General features: G+C 43.2%; 1 protein-coding gene across 1 annotated transcript; it reads left to right on the top strand.

Moving 5' to 3' along the window:
• The first annotated feature begins 5,085 nt into the window (after nt 1–5,085).
• On the top strand, nt 5,086–21,439 carry LOC139559593 (EEIG family member 2-like). The gene is made up of 11 exons (XM_071375718.1): nt 5,086–5,497; nt 8,981–9,101; nt 9,360–9,389; nt 12,068–12,184; nt 12,843–12,889; nt 15,144–15,256; nt 15,403–15,498; nt 15,694–15,937; nt 16,056–16,192; nt 17,747–17,810; nt 18,050–21,439. The coding sequence occupies exons 1-11, from the start codon at nt 5,352–5,354 to the stop codon at nt 18,090–18,092; spliced, it is 1,158 nt and encodes a 385-aa protein (XP_071231819.1). The 5' UTR covers nt 5,086–5,351; the 3' UTR covers nt 18,093–21,439.
• The last annotated feature ends 235 nt before the right edge of the window (nt 21,440–21,674 follow it).

The following is a 21,674-nucleotide window of genomic DNA, read 5'->3' on the forward strand; positions in this document are numbered from 1 at the left end:
CACAAAGTAGATGTCTTAACCGACTTGCCAAAACTATAGTTTGTTAACAAGAAATTTGTGGAGTGGTTGAAAAATGAGTTTTAATGACTCCAACCTAAGTGTATGTAATCTTCCGACTTCAACTGTAAGTGCTCTCTCTACAAGCCAATATGTATCCCATGTAAAGTCTATTACAGTGTATTGCATTGGGGGCTATGGAGGGGGCAGGCCGTATGACACAGTCCTCCCCCAAAATCTAACCATATTTGGTTAGTAGATACCCGACTGAGTATTTCCCACCCCAGTTGATATGAATTTATTTTTTAAAAGGTGGTAGCAAAGCTGTGAAAAAAACTTGGTACTGCACTAGAGTGCTAAATTCCCAGTTTAGCGTGTCTTTGCAGGGAGACTCTTATTTTGGAAGAAAATGTAGTCGCGATCGTGCTACCAGCATAACATCCTGCTGCTTGGAGAACGGTAATGGAGAAGGCACCCAAATAGTGGGGGTTGGCACACTGCTTTATGCAGTGAGAGCCCCTGGCTGTGCAGTGCAATAAGTAGGCTAATAACCTGTCAACGTTAATAACGTGTTTTATAACTAAGGTGGCCTTTACAATAGCTTGCACTGTGCAGGATAAGGTTACTTTGTTAGGGGCGTTGGCTTGGTGGTCTGGAATGAGCAGAGACATTTTATTTTAAAACATGTCACGTTAGGTGTCAAATTTCTAGCTGCCTTTCACGCTTTGTAGACATTGCTCACTAGGTGGCGTCTTATCCTTGGATCGCCTTAGATAGACGGAAGATTGAACCTCCAATAACTGAATAGGGATTCACTATAGTAGACATTCTATAGGCTTTGAAATGGATAGGCTAATGAAGTAGATATTTTTTGTCATTTTACGTCATTATTTACAATGACTTTACAATGTTCTTCCCGGACAAATTGTACACTCTATTTTCTGTGATTTGGACCCACAATCCACATAACCCTCAAATAGAGTGGGCAAACAATAAAAATGTAAATAATTGAGCAAATGAACCATAGGTCCTTTTGTGTTTTGGTAATGATGAGGTAATACAGTTGTACTAACTCAGCAAGGTGTTATTCTTTCAAATCAAAGGACATACACTACCGTTCAAAAGTTTGGGGTCACTTAGAACTTTCCTTGTAAACTCAGCAAAAAAAGAAACGTTCTCTCACTGTCAACTGCGTTTATTTTCAGCAAACTTAACATGTGTAAATAAATATTTGTATGAACATAACAAGATTCAACAAATGAGACATAAACTGAACAAGTTCCACAGACATGTGACTAACATTCCTTCGACGATAAACGCGAATCCGACCATCACCCCTGGTGAGACAAAACCGCGACTCGTCAGTGAAAAGCACTTTTTGCCAGTCCTGTCTGGTCCAGCGACGGTGGGTTTGTGCCCATAGGCGACGTTGTTGCCGGTGATGTCTGGTGAGGACCTGCCTTACAGCAGGCCTACAAGTCCTCAGTCCAGCCTCTCTCAGCCTATTGCGGACAGTCTGAGCACTGATGGAGGGATTGTGCGTTCCTGGTGTAACTCGGGCAGTTGTTGTTGCCATCCTGTACCTGTCTCGCAGGTGTGATGTTCGGATGTACCGATCCTGTGCAGGTGTTGTTACACGTGGTCTGCCACTGAGAGGACGATCAGCTGTCCCATCCTGTCTCCCTGTATTAGGGATCACAGTACGGACATTGCAATTTATTGCCCTGGCCACATCTGCAGTCCTCATGCCTCCTTGCAGCATGCCTGATGCACGTTCACGCAGATGAGCAGGGACCCTGGGCATCTTTCTTTTGGTGTTTTCAGAGTCAGTAGAAAGGCCTCTTTAGTGTCCTAAGTTTTCATAACTGTGACCTTAATTGCCTACCGTCTGTAAGCTGTTAGTGTCTTAATGACCGTTCCACAGGTGCATGTTCATTAATTGTTTACGGTTAATTGAACAACCATGGGAAACAGTGTTTAAACCCTTTACAATGAAGATCTGTGAAGTTATTTGGATTTTTACGAATTATCTTTGAAAGACAGGGTCCTGAAAAAGGGACTTTTCTTTTTTTGCAGAGTTTTTTTTTTTTGGTGCTATACTGCCAGAAACAATTGCATAATATGAACTATTAGAAATTGATGTTCCTTGAAAATAAATATTAGTGCTTGAAAAAGTACTTGAAAGTCCTTGAATTTGACTTGCCATTGTCTGTATGAACCCTGGACCCTGGGATTAAACACCTCCCTCTGCAACTGGGTCCTGGACTTCCTGACGGGCCGGCCCCGGTGGTGAGGGTAGGCAACAACATGTCCGCCACACTGACCCTCAACACGTGGCCCCTCAGGGGTGTGTGCTTAGTCCCCTCCTGTACTCCCTGTTCGCGCACGACTCCAACACCACAATTATGTTTGCAGACGACACGAAGGTGGTAGGCCTGATTTCCGCCCTGTACTTCTTCTTCTTCGGTGGGGTTTCTCAGCGGCAACATCAAACGTTATGGTGCATTACCGCCACCTACTGTACTGGAGTGTGGGCCAGAGACAGGGAGAATCTAAATCCTACCTGCCAGCCCTGTTGTTCTTAAAAAAGATAACAAAATATTTGAGACTATATCTAATGACGTTCTACTCAATAATATATACTCTTTAAACTAATTTCCTGTATCCCCTTCTCCCTCATATTAGATCTCAGCCTCTCTCTTTCCCTCTGATACTGCCCCCACTAACACTGTTCTCACCCAGTTATTCATACTATTCACATCCCCTCTCATATCCACCCGAGCCATCACGTGCTCACTCAGCTCCTGAAACTGATCCCACTTTGCCCTTCCAAACACCCACCTGCCTACTCCATCCACTGACACCTCCTCCTCCCTCTGGCCTACTGTGCATACTATGGGGTAATGATCACTCCGCACTGCCGACTCCTCCCACACCTCCCACTCACAGATTCCTGCCATCGCACTAGATACCAGAGTGAGGTCCAAGGCAGACTCTTTCCCTGTGGCTACATCAAACCTGGTCCCTCAGATCTTTAATTTCTATCAGATTTTCCATCACTTGCCCATTTCCATCCATCTGTCCCCCCCCCCCAGCGTGTGTTGTGGACATTAAAATCCCCACACCACATTACCTTGCTTCTATTCTTGCCCTCCACCCTCTCCAGCACTTCTAGATAAAATATGACAGGGATTATAGTAGTTCACTACCACTAGCACCAATCCTCTCAATCACACCTCCACCACCACATATTCCTGTTCAATACCTCTGCCTAGCATCCTGTAGGGAAGTCCTTGCTTTATTAAGGTGGTACCCCCCCTCCCCCTACATCTCTGTCCCTCCAAACCACTACATATCCCTGTATGATAAACTCCACAGTCGATTTGAGCCATGTTTCCTGCACACAAATCACATCAGGCTTAGCTTGCATATCTACAATGAACTGCTTGAACTCCTGCTCATTAGCCAACAGGCTTTGAGCATTCCATTGTAGTATTACCACCATAACTAAGATCCAGTAATACATGACTCCACCCTCGGCTGACTGAGATCATCTCGAACCTCTTCCCATGTCAACCCTGTCACACTCAGATGTCTCCCAGCAGCTTCCACTACTGGCTGAATCGTCTCGGTTTTAGACTCTACTTTAGCAGTGCTATTGATAGCTCCTGCTATGAACGTCACCAGCTTTCTCTTATCTATGTATACCATATCGCCTCCTACCTGTCCCGTAATCCCCGGTCTAGATGCTCCTACCCATCTCTCCCTTGAACCTGTATCTCCCTGTACCTGGAGCACCCTCACTTCCTCAGCATGACACCCTTCTCTCCACTCTCACTTGTTGCACCTCCACTGCCTGCTTCATAGCCTCACACCCACTATATGCCACAATATGAGCACTCCCACAGCTGCAGCACTTTGGTTGTACACCCTCCCCACACTTCCCATACTCATGCTCCCCTCCACACCCGGCACACCTCTTTTTCTCTTTACAGGCTGTTGCCACATGCCCAAACCTCTGGCAGTTATAACATCTTAAAGGCTTCGGTACATAAGCCCTCACATAATAATTCATATATGATCGTGGACTTCAGGAAACAGCAGAAGGAGTACACCCCTATCCACATCGACGGGACAGCAGTGGAGAAAGTGGAAAGTTTTAAGTTCCTCGGCGTACGCATCATGGACAAACTGAAATGGTCCACCCACACAGACAGTGTGGTGAAGAAGGCGCAACAGCGCCTCTTCAACCTCAGGAGGCTGAAGAAATTTGGCTTGTCACATAAAACCCTCACAAACTTTTACAGATTCACAATTGAGAGCATCCTGTCGGGCTTCATCACCGCCTGGTACGGCAACTGCACCACCCACAAACGCAAGGCTCTCCAGAGGGTGGTGCGGTCTGCACAACGCATCACCGGGGGTAAACTACCTGCCCTACAGGACATGTACAGAACCCGATATCACAGGAAGGCAAAAAAGATCATCAAGGACAACAACCACCCGAGCCACTGCCTGTTCACCCCGCCACCATCCAGAAGGCGCGAGATCAGTACAGATGCATCAAAGCTGGAAAAACAGCTTCTATCAGACTGTTAAACAGCCATCACTAACACAGAGAGGCTGCTGCCTTAATACAAACTTGACATAACTTTAATAAATTGATCACAAGTCACTTTAATAATGTTTACATATCTTGCATTACTCATCTCATATGTGTATACTGTATTTTATACCATCTATTGCATCTTGCCTATGAAGCTCTGTCATTGCTCATCCATATATTTATATGTATATATTCTTATTCCAGTCCTTTACTTAGATTTGTGTGTATTAGGTAGCTGTTGTGGAATTGTTAGATTACATGTTAGATATTGCTGCACTGTTGGGAACTAAAAGCACAAGCATTTCGCTACACTCGCAATAACATCTGCTAACCATGTGTATGTGACCAATAAAATTTGATTTGGTGTCCTATGGTTACTTTATTTGGCAGTACCCGGTCCTTGAAGTGTAACAGAATAGACGGGCTATCTACCCTAACTCCACCTCTTGTTGCTTGCATTCTTTGAACATGCACTAGAACGCCTCCTCTCAAATTGTCGCTTGCCGGTAGTGTTAACACTCACTGCGCCGTGAACTAGTTAGGAGTCGCTCTGTTACTCATCAACCCTAGCTATCGGTAAGGGGGCGTGAAGTATTTGAACTCAACGTCAAACGCTAAATGAACTCAGACAGTCAGTGGCAAGTGGGAGCAGTGACAGTCAAGAAGCTCGACCTTTGGCTAGCTACAGATACTATTATAATTAGGCGCCGTCTGTCTGGCTAGCGACCGACAGAGTTACTTTAGCATAATGTCGTTCATTATGATGAAGAAAAAGAAATTCAAATTTAAGGTAGATTTCGAGTTGGACGAACTATCTTCTGTTCCCTTTGTTAACGGGGTCTTGTTCTGCAAAGTACGACTGCTAGACCGTGGCTTTACAAAAGAGTCCTCTCGGTAAGAGAACGCCTTTCCTATTTTAAGCAACATACAGAGGTGAGAGCGATTACTGCTGGCAATAGTGGCATCGTTAGCCAGACACAGCTAGCAGCTATAGTTAGCTAACTAACTTCACCCTCTAGCTAACTACCTTAGTCATGAATACAGTGCGGTGCATGTGAATAATGTGCTGTGTGTAAGTTAATAGCTAACAATGTCTCTTTTCATTTATTAACGTTATACAATATGTGGCCTAGTATTCCAAATTGTATGTTATTTTTACCTCTTTGTTATTTTGATGTAGTTTCCATGGTAATTCGTCTGACATCTTGTTTTGACTGCTTCTGATTGATTGTTCTGAGTGACTGACACAGCAACACACCACCAGTCACGAGGCCCACTGTCAAACATGGCTAGACGTGTGAGACTTGCTTGATCTGTGATATCTGACATTTTATGTAGCTTACCTTAAAACGTTAATATTGACCTTCAATTGGCAGACGTTTTAACGTTCGCTAGATTCCATTTTCCACTCTGAAATGCCAAGCAAAAGTAATGTATTTGCTTATCATTTTGTCAAAACCGATTTTCCAATATCTCCTAGTTTAGACTGGCTAGGGTCTTATTGATCAGACTAGTTGCAAACACTTGGAAATCATTCATCCCCAATCCAACCCTGTTTTCATGGTAAATTTGGAGATTTTACATTTGGAGATTTGGCTAAAAACTCGTTTTGAATCAGTTAAAGATTGGATCAGTCACGTTAACAGCGTCTAACTCAGTTCTCTCATGTTATCCATTCCTCTCATGTTACCCATTCACCATTCCTTCCTGTTTAGACCCTGTAACATCCCCTCCTCAGAACTCAGGATAGGACTTTGTCCGTGGCATTTGAATACACAGACTATTGTTTTCCCTAGAGAGAACCGATCTAACAGCTCTAACGGTTCCTTGTGGTATTTTAAGAGATTCACATGTCAACCGACTCAACCGCACGAGGAGGACTGCACTTAAATGAGTCAGTCTCTGGAAAGTAGTGGACACAACTGGAGCACGTGCTAGCTCCTAATGTTCGACTCGGTGGGCATTCCCAGAGTAACTGCCTGCATTTGTCCAATTATGTACCATACTGTACCTAGCCATTACTCAAGCCATTGTCGTGTTATTTTTAACCTGTGAAGAGGTTTTGAATGAGTATCTTGTTATTTAGAAAAATATGTTTTTGCTGTTCTATTAATATTATACATTTCCTTAGGCTCATTCGAACACACACACAGACAGGCCATTAGCCTCAGAGTCACTGAATGTGTGATTGAGTTGAAAGAATGGAAAAGGCAGCACTGAGTGATGTGATTATTTAAAAGCCTTTTTACTAGAATACCTGTCTGCTTTGGTCGACAGCCGATGTCTGTTCGACCTCTCCTTGAACTCTAATGTTCTATGAGGGAAGTCTAACCTTTACCCAGTTGAGAATTGTGTGTGTGTGAATTCAGAAAGTATTTAGACCCATTGACTTTTTCCACATGTTGTTACGTTACAGCCTTATTCTAAAATGGATTAAAAAATAATATTCTTACCCCATAATGACAGCGAAAACAGGTTTTTAGAAATTCAAACCTTATTTACATAAGTATTCAGACCCTTTGCTATGACACTTGAAATTGATCTCTGCTGCATCCTGTTTCCATTGATCATCCTTGAGATGTTTTTGCAACTTGATTGGAGTATACCTGTGGTAAATTCAATTGATTGCATATAATTAGGAAAGCCACACACCTGTCTATATAAGGTCCCACAGTTCACAGTGCATGTCAGAGCAAAAACCAAGCCATGAGGTCGAAGGAATTGTCCATAGAGCTCCAAGACAGGATTGTGTCGAGGCACAGATCTGGAGAAGAGTACCAAAAAATGTATGCCCCATTGAAGGTCCCCAAGAGCAAAGTGGCCTCCATCGTTCTTAAATGGAAGTTTGGAACCCCCAAAACTCTTCCTAGAGCTGGCTGCCCGGCCAAACTGAGCAATCGGGGGAGAAGGTCAGGGAGGTGACCAAGAACCCGATGGTCGCTCTGACAGAGCTTCAGAGTTCCTCTGTAGAGATGAGAGAATTGACAGTCCATCATTACTTTAAGAAATAAATGCTTCACAGAGTTCAAGTAACAGACACATCTCAACATCAACTGTTCAGAGGAGACTGCATGAATCAGGCCTTCGTGGTTGAATTGCTGCAAAGAAACCACTACTAAAGGACACCAATAAGAAGAAAAGACTTGCTTGGAACAAGAACCACAAGCAAAGGACATTAGACTGGTGGAAATCTGTCCTTTGGTCTCATGAGTCCAAATGTGAGATTATTGGTTCCAACCGCCGTGTGTTTGTGAGACGCAGAGTAGGTGAACGGATGATCTTCGCATATGTGGTTCCCACCGTGATGCATGGAGGAGGAGGTGTGGGGCTGCTTTGCTGGTAACACTGTCTGTGATTTATTTAGAATTCAAGGCACACTTAACCAGCATTGCTACCACAGCATTTTGCAGTGATACGCCATCCCATCTGGTTTGCACTTAGTGGGACTATCAATATTTTTCAACAGGACAATGACCCATAACACACCTCGAGGCTGTGTAAGGGCTATTTGACCAAGATGGGGAGTGATGGAGTGCTGCATCAGATGACCCGGCATCCACTGTCACCTGACCTCAACCCAATTGAGATGGTTTGGGATGAGTTGGACTGCAGAGTGAAGGAAAAGCAGCCAACAAGTGCTCAGCATATGTGGGAACTCCTTCAAGGCTGTTGGAAAAGCATTCCAGGTGAAGCTGTTTGAGAGAGTGCCAAGAGTGTGCAAAGCTGTAATCAAGGGAAAGAGTGGCTACTTTGAAGAATATAAAATATATATTTGATTTGTTTAACACTTTTTTCGGGGTTACTACATGATTCCATATGTGTTATTTCATAGATTTTATGTCTTCACTATTATTCTACAATGTAGAAAATAGTTTTTAAAAAATCAAGAAAAACCCTTGAATGAGTAGGTGTCCGAACTTTTGAATGGTACATATATATGCCATTCAGCAGATGCTTTTATCCAAAGCGACTTAGTCATGCGTGAATACAACTACGTTTTTTTTCACCTGCATTAATGCTGAAGCACCTTACATATCACTTGCTCTAAAGAGCCAATGCATAGTGTTCTTCATTCCTGGAGCCTACATCTGTCACTGTGAGGGGCCAGAAGCGCAGACCACTGCCATCACCTTTCAAAATCTATAATTCATTTAGCCTACCCTACATCTATTTATGTGAGACTAATCCATAGGAAGGGAAAGAGCACGGGGAAGTTTGTTATTTTTTTTTACTTGAAGGCTTTTATGTTCCACGTCTCATCTGTCGCACACAGGATCTTCTCATTGACCGTTTTCTTTGACAGCCTAGATTTATCTTAGCCATTAATCAGACAGTTGTGTTTTTTGATTGTACTGCTACTAACTGTGTCTTCTCCAGGGAGCAGGTCCAGGCTAACTGTGTGCGCTGGAGGAAGAGGTTCTCCTTCCTGTGTAAGATGAGTGCCAATGCCAGGACAGGAGTACTGGACCCCTGTGTGTGCCGGGTGTCTGTGCGCAAGGTACAGGACTCACTACAACAGTGCTGTCAAAGTTATGTGAATGCTATGTCAAGTTCAATTGATGACAAGAATAGGTATGCTACTGGTAGGTATACTAATAGGTCTACTGCTAAAATATGTCTACTTGGTCAACTACAGGCTGTCAAGATGTCAATCGCTGTTAAGACTATTGCTACAAAATCTGTGTTTCGAGATCGAAAGTGGCGATGTACAAGGATTGTTTGTTTGATGGATAACTATTTATTTTCATCTTTTTAGGAAATGAAGGGTGGAAAGACCTTTGCCAAGGTAATCATTTTGCTTTTGAATTCAGTCAATGACCATCTTGGCATGCGGACATTTTAAAGTAAATACATAACAGAACATTCTTATCATAATGCAAATTCTAGTTAGTCATTCACCGCCTGAAAGTCATTTGTCCGTTGTCTGTAAAGGCGAGGTTAAAGAGGATAGTTAGCCTGTTACTGCGAACTTCCGTCTTTGGTTACTGATTGCTGTTTAACACTTATCTGTCCTTAAGCGGTCATTAATCCTTATGTGGCAGTAACTAAAGAATGACGTCACTACCGCATGACTCATTCTTAAAAGGGAAGTGCATTGAAAGTAGAGTGGTGCGGTGACCGTATTACTGCCACACCGGCGATCACTTGTCAGTAACACAAGAAAATGACATAACGATAGTGAGGCTATTACAGGGGGTACCGGTACCGAGTCAATGTGCAGGGTTACAGGTTAGTTGAGGTCATTTGTAAAGTGACTATGCATACTATAGATAACAAACAGCGAGTAGCAGCAGTGTAAAAAAAAAAAAGTGAGGGGGGGTGTCAGTGTACAGTCTAGGTGACCATTTGATTAATTGTTCAGCAGTCTTATGGCTTGGGGGTAGAAGCTGTTAAGGAGCCCCTTGGTCCTAGACTCTGATGCTGCTGATGGTCATTAGTAGCCTACCAAACTTGCTAACTGCCTGGTACTCTGCACTCTTGTCCCTCTAATCACTCTGACATCAATGCAAATCTAATCAAACACCTCATGATAGTCCATGATAGTCCATGAGCACATGTTGTGCAACATTTCAATAGGCTATGCAATTGCGTGAGAAAACAGAGTGATGGCCTCTACTAAAAAGAGGAGGATCCCATCAGCTTTCTATAGACTAGGCCTACTATATTTATTTCTCAACTTTCCTAATATTAAGCGCATTGTTTGTCTTTAAAACAGGAGTATAGCCTACCTGGCTGTCATGAAAATTAACCAGAGGGAAAGCATCCTCCATTTGCTATTTAAGTGCATAGATGACATGCATTTTTTCACGCTGCCCTTGTTTCGAGACAGGTACATGATAATGGTCCATTCTAAATCAAAACAAATTTCACACATATATTATTTAGTACAAGATTAAATCAAGAATAGTCTGAGTGACAATATTAGCCTATCACATGTGAATTATATATCATTACTTGTGAATGATACCCAGCATAATAAATTGCCATTACATGCATAATCACATTTGCGGTCACTTTTGATAATGGTGTTTTCCCGCTAATGGAACATTCACGCTTATAGTGTACTGCCATGTGCGTATTGCTGCGCTTATTATATGAAGAAATAGCCTAATTTATCAACATTTTAAGCTAATATTCTGATCTGTTGCATTAGCATTGTGTAAAATTGTGCATTGTGTAAAAAAGTTGTTTTTAATGCTAGTGGTTGTATTAATTTGGGATTTATTGCATCCCACAACTGTCCCCAGACTATGTTTGGAATATTTATTTCTCTCACAGAATAGGTCAACTTTGGTACTATGGCGGATAGTAGATTAACAGGCTAGGGCTTTTGCTGTTCATTAGGCCTACTCATCTTGTTGGCTGATAAAGTAAATGTGGACAGTTTTTCCAATATCTTCAATATGCACCTCAGAATTGGATAAGGACGTGCGCAGTTACCTTCCCGATGTCTGTCTTCACTTGTAGCCTGTGAGAAAGACCCGATCAGGTGATGGAGATGTGAGTGAGAGGCTATTTGGAGCGCACAGCACTCGGGGTGAAGAGCACAATGCAGCACTCCGGGGGCAACTAGGTTGCGTTATGGCCACAAAGGGGATGCCACCGTAAAATTCGAGGCATTATCAAGTGCTTGTCAAATTGTGAATGAGAGACTAATGAAGTGTGTACAGCCTGCGCACAAAAAACAAAGCAGAGCTCATGCCTTTCAAGCAACTTTTTTCAAATCTTTATTAGTCGTGTCATGCAGCCTTACAATCTATTAAAAATCAAAACATATAGCCTAACGTTTGTAGAACAACGAAAGTTGCTCCTATATGCTTCATTTAGAGTTATTAATTATATATTTCTTTGTTAACCCCTCAACACAGAATAGCCGCATGTGCGTACTCCCTCAAATCGTTTGGAGAAAATATTTATATTTTATTCAGATTTGTTCAATTGTATTCTTCAAACTATAAAATGACATAAAATAATGCCACGGAATTTTAAGCAAATCTTGCCTGCTAAATGAACCAGTATAGCCCACAGATTTGGCATAGCCACATCAGAACCTAACATAAGGACAACTCACGAGTATACTATTCTGTACGTTTTTTTAAATCATGCTTCTTTAGACCTGTCTAAAATATATATAATGGATTTATTGTGAAGGTGTAGGCTATATTATATGGATGTACTAGACTTAAAAAAATTTTTTTAGATGTTCCAAAGGTCTACATCAATAGGCTATGCGTGGAAGCCAGGAGGTGCTAAATGTGTTAATGGTCAATTACCATGAGTTATTTGCTTGTTTGCTTGCAGTCACCCGCTGACAAATGTAATGGTTAAAGACCACCACAATAGCTACTTACAGATGTGATTGTTAGAAATAGAGTGCTCTGTATTAGAACTCTATGGAACTGAGGCTCTGTTGCCAAGCGGTTACCGTAAACCTGAAATAGATCTGTTCTCTCTCTTCTGTAGCTGGGTTTTGCTGACCTGAACCTGTCAGAGTTTGCTGGCTCTGGCAGAACAACGCGCCGATGCTTACTAGAGGGTTACGACACCAAGAACTCCAGACAGGACAACTCTATACTCAAGGTACAGTTAGACAGGCCTCCAAAACATCTACTGTATAGGACGTGTGTATGACACTGGAGTCTGTCCTTCTCTGCCCTAGTCTACTTGGCTCTGTCCTATCACTCTACAATGAGGAGCCTTACTTGTCTACACCGGGATCACTGCTCTTGAAGGACTGGATAGATGAAAGAAATACACTGATTAGCCTACACAACTTCAGCTATCCAGTCTGTTACTAATGAGTGTTCATGAGGGAGAGGAGACCAGGAAGGGAACCATGTGAGAGTATTGGGTCATAGCCAACATACCCAAGTATTGGCACACTTTGGAAGTAAGCACATGGTTAGCTATCACCGTCCTCCCCCCTAGTCACCATATGTTTACTAATGTGTATGGGTAAACTGTTCCTAACGGGTATGTAATACCACTCCATAGGGTTCAGGATTAGGTATTCTAATGATGCGACTGCTCTAACATGTACGTGCAGACAGGCACCTCTGAGCCTGTGATATTGGAGAAGTACCTGTGTCATGAATGTATATTGTACATGCTTCGGGTAGAATTTGTACTTCGACACAGGTCTAGGATCACTTAATCCTATTTCATAGGGCCTGTGGATGTGTATGAGCCGTGCTGCCATTTCTTTTTGGCTGACATGTTTTTGTCACCTCTGTCACAGGTTGTCATTAGTACACAGCTCATGTCTGGGGACCCCTGCTTTAAAACGTAAGTGCACCTTTCATTACTGTTTATTATCAACCCTTCTGGTGGGTTAGATCACAAAACGTTTTGAGGACTTCACTGATTTTAGATCAGTGGTACAACTGCAGGATTAGCATATCGGAAATGAATGCAGTTTTGGCCCATTATTCAGTAAAGGTAAGTGGGAAACATTGATCAGACAGACAGACAGAAGTCTGCATCTGGCCAGACCACAGACACACAGAGCAAACCACCAACCTACATATGCATTCAGCATCCTGTCTCTGAGTACACCCAGACACTGCTGCTATCTCTGTGGCTTTATGAAACGGTGTCACAGAAACACGGGGTTAGTTGCTGTCCTGTGTTTGTAAAAGTTCAAGCGTTGGCACAGTTTCCTCAGCACCACATAAACAATTTCAAGTTAAGTTATACTTGTGGACTCAAATCAAACCAACTTCTGCCGTTGAAAAATGAATAGCAACAGTTCTGTTGTTTAGATATGCTAAGCTGATGATAAGAGAACTTCCCCACAGATTCTGTCTGCCTTCTGTTAGAAATGACTGATTTGAGCGTGACGTGCCCACACACTCCCGGCAGCGCCTTTACTATGGACACACACGTAAACAAACACACCCACTGACTCACACTCTACTGCACCACCCCTGTACTCTCTCTCTCGGAACACGACGCTCTATTGTCTGAATCCCACAGTGGAGGAAACCGAATGGAATATAACGTTTACAGAGCCTTTATTGAGCATTCAGAGTAGACAATAAACACATATTGTGTCTGAGAGTGGGGTAACTTGAGTGCGAGTCACAGAGGAGGACAAGCCAGAATGGCAAACAAGCAGACTCCGGACATTGTACTCAGTGGTATTGAGGTATAATTTTACTATGGAGGAGGGGGTGAAATTGGGCTTAGAGTCAGTCCTTACTAATGCAGTGAATGTTGGAGTGTGGGAGGGTTGCCTTGGCTAATGCCTCTGACACAGTGGAGAGATTCTGGGAGAAAGCTTTCATGCAATCATGAAGTGCTGGTGTGTCTCAGTGCTCCCCGGTGTCCCCCACAGAGTGTGTCTGTGTCTTTTACTGAGCTTTCCTCCTACAGAATGTGACTCACACACAATGTTTGTGTTGGCAGTATTGTAAGAGCTCTGTGGAAGGGAGGGGGAAATGTACAAATTTGCCAATAACAGCTAGTTTTAAAGTATTTTGCCTGTAATGTATTTTTTGTTATATGTCGGACACCAGTAAGACTAAGACTAGCTGTCGCTAATGGGGATCCTAATAAATAAAATAAAAAATCTTTATTGGTCTATTAAAAACCAATTTACCACCCAGTGCCCCTGCACATTGACTCTGTACCGGTACCTCCTGTATATAGCCTCGCTATTGTTATTTCACTGCTGTGTTCTTTTTTTTACTTGACACGTATTTTTCTTAAAACTGCGTTGTTGTTTAAGGGCTTGTAAGTAAGCATTTCACTGTAAGGTCTACACCTGTTGTATTCGGCACAGATTTGACGTGGTGACGTCACCGGGCAAGCCGAAACTTCCGCCTATGCAAACAGGCTGAATTAGAAGGTCCTGTGTAGATAGTTGCTGGTTGAAAACACAATCAGGAAATAACACTGATAAATAAATAAAAATCACACTTTTACATTGTTAGTTTCATCAGCAAGAACAGAATTTTGACTGCGCTGGGCCTTTGACTAACTTTCTCTCCTCCCAGTGTCTCTCTTTTTAAATGTCTCTCTCCCACTCTCTTCTTCTCCCTCACTTTCACTGTCTCTCGGTCTCTTGTATGTCATTTGAGTCCACCCCCTCTCCAATCTTGAGTTAGACCCGTTCATCTAAGAAAAATAAAAGAAGTGAGACCTGGTGGTTTCCTGTGTTGTGAAAGTGGGGTTATTAAAGATGAACGTGAAGCTCAGCTCACCGGATATACGGCTCATAAGAACCTCTTGCTAATAGATCAGCACTTCTGATAGGATATGATTCACGTGTTCCAGTTCCACAGAAGAACTTTGCTTTCACAAAAAAAATACAATTCTAAAGGCACGGGTCACATTATGGCTTTAGATGTTACGTTAACATGTATTCAATTCAGCCACTGACTTTGAAATAACCATTTGAACAAACAAATTTAAAGACTCAAACCAACCAACAACCATGCACGGTAGGGAGTAGTAGGTTTGGAACAGATGGTGGTGTTTGTAAAGCAGCTGATCGGGTCAGTGAAAGCAGTTGATGTGACTGACAATGTCCCTGCAGGCCACCGTCCACGGCCATGAAACTGGGCCTTCAGCAGGCTGAGGCAGAGTGTCTCCACGAAGACAGGAAGGGAGGACACACACACACACCAATACCCTGCCTCCCCGTCCCAGGTAAACACACACACACATACCTCCCGCCGGCTCTGTACATATAACACTTTGATTGCAGGATTAAACCCGGTTAATCAGTAATCATTAGTGCTGAGGTTGTGTATTGACATTGTCAAATTATTGTACTGCTGTTCCCTCCTGGTCAGAGCCCCCAGGGAAGTGTGCATCTGTTCCTGATGAACTGGGAGCATGTGGCCATTCTAGAACGTCCAGCTACGCCAGCCAACAGTCCAAAGTCTCAGGTAGCTACACGCCTCGTCTGAACCAAATATGGATGCGAAAAGGCTATGACTTGTGTCATGAACTAAATAAATTATGAACAGTAGGCATGAATGTCTGAAAAGCTATAGCTTGCTGTCAAAGTTATGGTTCTTGTTGTGAAATCTGTGGCTGTCTCTGTTGTGTGGAGGGTAACATTACCAACTCGTTCCCCATAGGCTACAGCACAGGTCACTCGCGCTCTTCCAGCCTATCAGAGCTCACGCACAAGAGGAATCCCTCAGCAGGCTCCGCCTCGACGGGCATTGCAAGCATTCCTGAACCCAGCGAGGACCGGGGGACTGAGAGGGGGGAGAAGGAGGCTCGCTCTACACCCCCGGTCTCTGTCACCTGTGCCTACTCCCCCATGCATGAACATCCCCCCACCCCCGCAAAGAGCTCTGCCTCAGAGAGACTGAGCAGGTAATATTCACATACTTTGTTGAAAGGTCACAGATGAGTATCGCAATGTAATCAACAGGAGTCTTTCTTTCCATCTCATCCACCAGTGCTTTTTTTTCTTCTTACGTGTGTGCCTTAGGCATCTGATGAAGCAGAACTCAGTGGAGTCTCAGCTGAAGAGAGTGGATGCTACCCGGGTGGATGCGGACGACATCGTGGATAAGATCCTCCAGAGCCAGGACTTCAGCCACGGCCTACTGGACTCCAGCACTGAGGGTAAGCTCACAAGCCCTGGCTTTAGTTCAGGGGGATAGGGTTAGGCTTAGCTCAGTGGGGGAGTGGCAATCTTTACCAAGGATCACCTTCAGTGCTCGGTTGTCTCCACCAAGTCTGTCCCCAAACAATTTGATTTGCTGGTTTTAAGCATTAAACTTTCAAATAGCTCTTTGTTGACTGTTGCTGGGTGCTATCGTACTCCATCAGCACCGGCCTGTACCCTACCTGCCCTAAGCTCTCTCCTGGCCCCCTACACCAAGTCTGAAGTTGTCCTGCTAGGTGACCTAAACTGGGACATGCTTACACCACCTGACCAAGTCCTTAAGCAATGGGACTCCCTAAATTTCTCAGATTATTACCAATCCCACAAGGTATGACTCCAAACACCCAGAAAAGGCTACTCTCCTCGATGTTATCCTCACAAATAATCCTGATAGGTATCAGTTTGGTGTTTTCTGTAATGACCTTAGTGATCACTGCTTTACAGCCTGTATTAGTAATGACTGCTCGGTGAAACGACCTGTCCTGATTTGTCATAGACTCTTGGAGAATTTTTTTTTTTTAATGAGCAAGCCGTCCTTCATGCCCTGGCCTCTGTAAATTGGTACAGAATCAGCTCGATCCCCTCTGTCGAAGACACTTGGACCTTCCTTTTTTGATATTTTCAATGTTATTGTTAACAAACACGCCCCCATAAAGAAAATGAGAATTAAAATCAGGTTCAGCCCCTGGTTCGACCGTGATCTTGCAGAGTTACTCCACCTCAAGAATTCCATTTGCCGAATGGCTCGGGACACCCATACTCGGGCTGACTGGCTCTGTTCAGGCAAATGAGAAACAAGTGCACTCAGGCTATCCGGAAGGCCAAAGTTAGTTACTTTAAGGAGCAGTTCTCTCTGTGGGTCTAACCCCAAGAAGTTCAGGAAAACAGTTAAAGACCTGGAGAATAAACCCTCCTCACAGCTGCACATGTCCCTTTAAATTGATGATGTGGTTGTTACCAACAAGAAGCACATGGCTGAGCTCTTTAATCACCAATTCATTAAGTCAGGATTCTGTCATATAGGACAGACACTTCAGAACAAACTTCCTTTAGATTTTTCTTCGGGGGGACTCTCTGTTCTATGTAGTGAATCTGTTATTCAATGCGTTTGTATGGGCTAATGGCAGTAAGGCCAAATCAGATTTTCCATAAAATAATTGTCTTTTTTTTTCTCGATACATCAAGGGGTCTTAAAATTCCAAATCAAATAGAAAAATGATCCTTGGTATGACCTTATTAAAACAATTCATTATAGTTTAGTAGAAACCCCCTCCCCTGGATTAGACTAATGGGTTAACAGATTACTATATTTGACATTTCAAGTAACACATTTCTAGTTCTTTGCTGCTAAAGCAAAGTCCCTCTATGCCATGCCTCTTTCTCATTGTGAATAATACTCTTGTCAATAACCACTTATTTTTAGATGGCTCATTGTTGGTTCCTAAGCAGTTTTCGCAGCGCTGCGACCTTGCGTTGATTGACAGTAACTTACTTGTTTGTGCATGTTACAGAGGAGGGGCTCAAGCTGTTTGTTGGTCCTGGTGGAAGCACGGCGCTGGGCAGCCAGCACACCAGGTTTGTGACATCATTACCTAATGCATCAGAAGTGGGTGACACCATAGAAATAGAATGACACAACAGACACTGATATTTCACTTTTTTTTAACTGCACGAGGGCCAATCGATAGTTAAAGAATATGTGATTGATAGACTTTTTGTTGGTCGTGAAGAGTTGTTCAGTAATGCCCTTTCACTTGTTTGTGTGAGTTTTGGCTGGTGAGATAACATGTGTTATGTCTGGTGTTCTCTTTCAGGGTTGGGGCTGGGCCCTATGAGCAGGTGGTGATCAAACGCTAGCCTCCAGGGGGAGCGGACATGTGAGACTGCTCCCCCTAGTGTTAAAGGAAGGAGGTGACCTGAGGCTCATGTCAACATGTTTTTGAGAAGAGGAGGATATACAGTGCATTTGGAAAGTGTTCAGACCCCTTCCTTTTCCCACATGTTACAGCCTTATTATAACATTTATTCAATTACAGTTTTTTCTCATCAATCTACAAACAATACCCCACAATGACAAAGTGAAAACAGGTTTTTAAAAAACAGAAATACCTTATTACATAAGTATTCATACCCTGGCCTCCCGAGTGGTCCAGTGGTCTAAGGCACTGCATCGCAGTGCTAGCTGTGCCACTAGAGATTCTGGGTTCGAGTCCAGGCTCTGTCGCAGCCGACCGCGACCGGGAGACCCATGGGGCGGCGCACACTTGGCCCAGCGTCGTCCGCGTTAGGGGAGAGTTGGCCGGCAGGGATGTCTTTGTCCCATCGCGCACTCTGACACATTGGTGCGGCTGGCTTCCGGTATAAGTGGGCATTGTGTCAAGAAGCAGTGCGGCTTGGTTGGGTTGTGTTTCAGAGGGCGCACGGTTCTCGAACTTCGCCTCTCCCGAGTCCTTACGGGAGTTGCAGCGACTACCAATTGGATACCAAGAAATTGGGGAGAAAAAAGTCATGCCCTTTGCTATGAGACCCGAACTTAAGCTCAGGTGCATCCTGTTTCCATTGATCATCCTTGAGATATTTCTAGAACTTGGTTGGTCCACCTGTGGTAAAGTCAATTGGACATGATTTGGAAAGGCACACACCTGTTTATATAAGGTCCCACAGTTGACAGTGGATGTCAGAGCAAAAACCAAGCCATGAGTTCGAAGGAATTGTCCGTAGAGCTCCGAGACAGGATTGTGTCAAGACTCTTCCTAGAGCTGTCCGCCAAACTGAGCAATCGGGGGAGAAGGGCCAGACTCCGCCTTTGTGGTGGAGTGGCCAGACGGAAGCCACTTCTCAGTAAAAGGCATGTAACAGCCCGCTTGGCGTTTGCCAAAATGCACCTAAAGGACTCTCAGACAATGAGAAACAAGATTCTCTGGTCTGATTGAACTCTTTGGCCTTAATGCCAAGCATCCCGTCTTGAGGAAACCTGGCACCATCCCTACGGTGAAGCATGATGGTGGCAACATCATGCTGTGGGGATGTTTTTTAGTGGCAGGGACTGGGAGTCTAGTCAGGATTGAGGGAAAGATGAACGGATCAAAGTACAGAGAGATCATTGATGAAAACCTGCTCCAAAGCGCTCAGGACCTCAGACTGGTGCGATGGTTCACCTTCTAACAGCACAACAACCCTAAGCACACAGCCAAGACAACCCAGGAGTGGCTTCGGGACAAGTCTCTGAATGTCCTTGAGTGGCCCAGCCAGAGCCTGGACTTGAACCCAATCGAACATCTCTGGAGAGTCCTGAAAATAGCTGTGCAGCAATGCTCCCCATCCAACCTGACAGAGCTTGAGAGGATCTGCTGAGAAGAATGGGAGAAACTCCCCAAATACAGGTGTGCCAAGCTTGTTGTGTCATACCCAAGAAGACTCGAGGCTGTAATCGCTGAGAAAGGTACTTCAACAAAGGGTCTGAATACTTATGTAAATATGATATTTGTCATTATGGGATATTGTGTGTAGATTGATGAGGGGGAAAAACGATGTAATCTATTTTAGAATAAGGCTGTAATGTAACAAAATGTGGAAAAAGTCAAGGGGTCTGAATCATTTCCGAATGCACTGTATGGACCTGAGTGGAGCAGTATAATGTTCTCTCTACCCAGAGGGGGTAGTGTTTCAATTCTGCAGGCCTTATGTAACATTTTTAGATAAGTAGGAGAATACTGTGCTCTTACAACAAAAATGGCTTGTGAAATTTGTTTATGGAAGTCAAATGGTTCTAGGTTATTACTCTGGGAGGTATGTTGTAATTTACAGTTGTATGTTGCTGCTTGACATGTTCACTGTGTAAAATGTGCAGGGTGTGTAGTGGAGGACAAATGCAAGTAAACAAAGTTGACTCAGCTATTTTTTTGGTGCAACAGTTTACCTACCTTTTTTGGAAAAATGCATTGAAAGTATAGGGAGTGATCAGTTTATCTACGAATAAAAAAAATTAAACCTGCACACAGGTGTTTTAACTGACAAAATGTGGCCATGAGCTCATTTTAATTTCCCACAATGACCTTAAAACTGACTAAAGAACTATACACACACAGGTTGTGTGACGTCATCGACCTACAGGTGCCTGATTCTGTCGTATGAACAAAGAGGAACTGACAGTATGTTTAGCTATACATGAACGCTCAAGCCGGGATTCTATAAGCAGCGGATTTATATATGGTACCAGATGGCGTTGCTGCTTGGCTCCTTTATGATGGAGTGAAGAGAGAGCTAGGGAGGAGGAGGAGTGTTCACATCAGATGGAGTTGACGATGTCCTTGTAACTGGATTAGTTACTAGACAGACCTGTGGGTTGGTGTTTAGGTGTTGAATCCTCAGCAAAACGGTTATATAGTAGCTTCGCTATGGTCTATGATCCCAATATTGACAACAGTTCAGTTCACACTTGCTTTGATTTACAAAATTGTATTTGTAAATATTTGGAGAGGCCTCCTTGTGCAGACATCAAACCAGATGTTTATTCTTTTCAGAAAGCTTATTTTGATACTGTAGTAGTAAGTAGGAAGGAAAACTGATTTAGGGACAGTGAACATTTTGTTGACATTTTGCGAGTGGAAAGTGGGTCAAGGGCAGGTTCATTCAAGAAAAGGTGGAGTCAGTCAAGTACAGTGATCAAACCAGGACCAGTTCTGACAAGCATCTGCGAGGCCAAATGTGACCTTTTTGTTTAGTGCCTTGTTGAAATATTGTTTGTGGAGATTATGTCCATGATGCAGTATGATAAGTGTTGCCTCATTCAACCTCACATTCAATTAGCAGACCAGTTCTTGTATTTGTGTATGTTGATACTGTCTGCATTTATCGGTATGAATACAGATTAGAGAAGAGAAATTAGGATTTTCATGTTACATTTTTAATGACTTTCTTATTTGTCCACTTTACCACAATGATACCTTTTATAGCATGTCTTTATGATGTTGGTCTACCTCTTTGTTAGTTGCTTTTCTGGTTATTTCTGTAGGTTGATGTTGCAAGTGCTGGTGCCACATTGTTTAATTTTCTAAATGTTGGAAGATGGTTATTTCAATACTGTATCCCAATTCACAAACACATGCTGTGTTGTACTGTAAAGTACCCTGTAAAAAAAAAAATGTATTCCTTGCACGTATCCGGTGTATGTGACAATAAAACAATTCAATTTATTTAGTAAACGATGGTGCTTTTGCTCTATAGCGGTTGTTGTCTTTTCTCTGCTAAACTGTAGCCTACTTTTCCCTCCTTCCCAGCTACAAAAAATGGAATTAAAGTTTATTGATTGCATACACAGATCTGCAGATGTTCTAGCAGGTGAAGTGAAGTGATTATGTTACTAGCTCCGACAGTGCGGCAGAATGCTTATGTTGCTCGCTCCGACAGGGTAGTAGAATTCTTATGTTGCTAGCTCCG

The sequence above is a fragment of the Salvelinus alpinus genome, chromosome 30 (genome assembly GCF_045679555.1).
Source record: "Salvelinus alpinus chromosome 30, SLU_Salpinus.1, whole genome shotgun sequence".
In the NCBI taxonomy this organism is placed as follows: domain Eukaryota; kingdom Metazoa; phylum Chordata; class Actinopteri; order Salmoniformes; family Salmonidae; genus Salvelinus; species Salvelinus alpinus.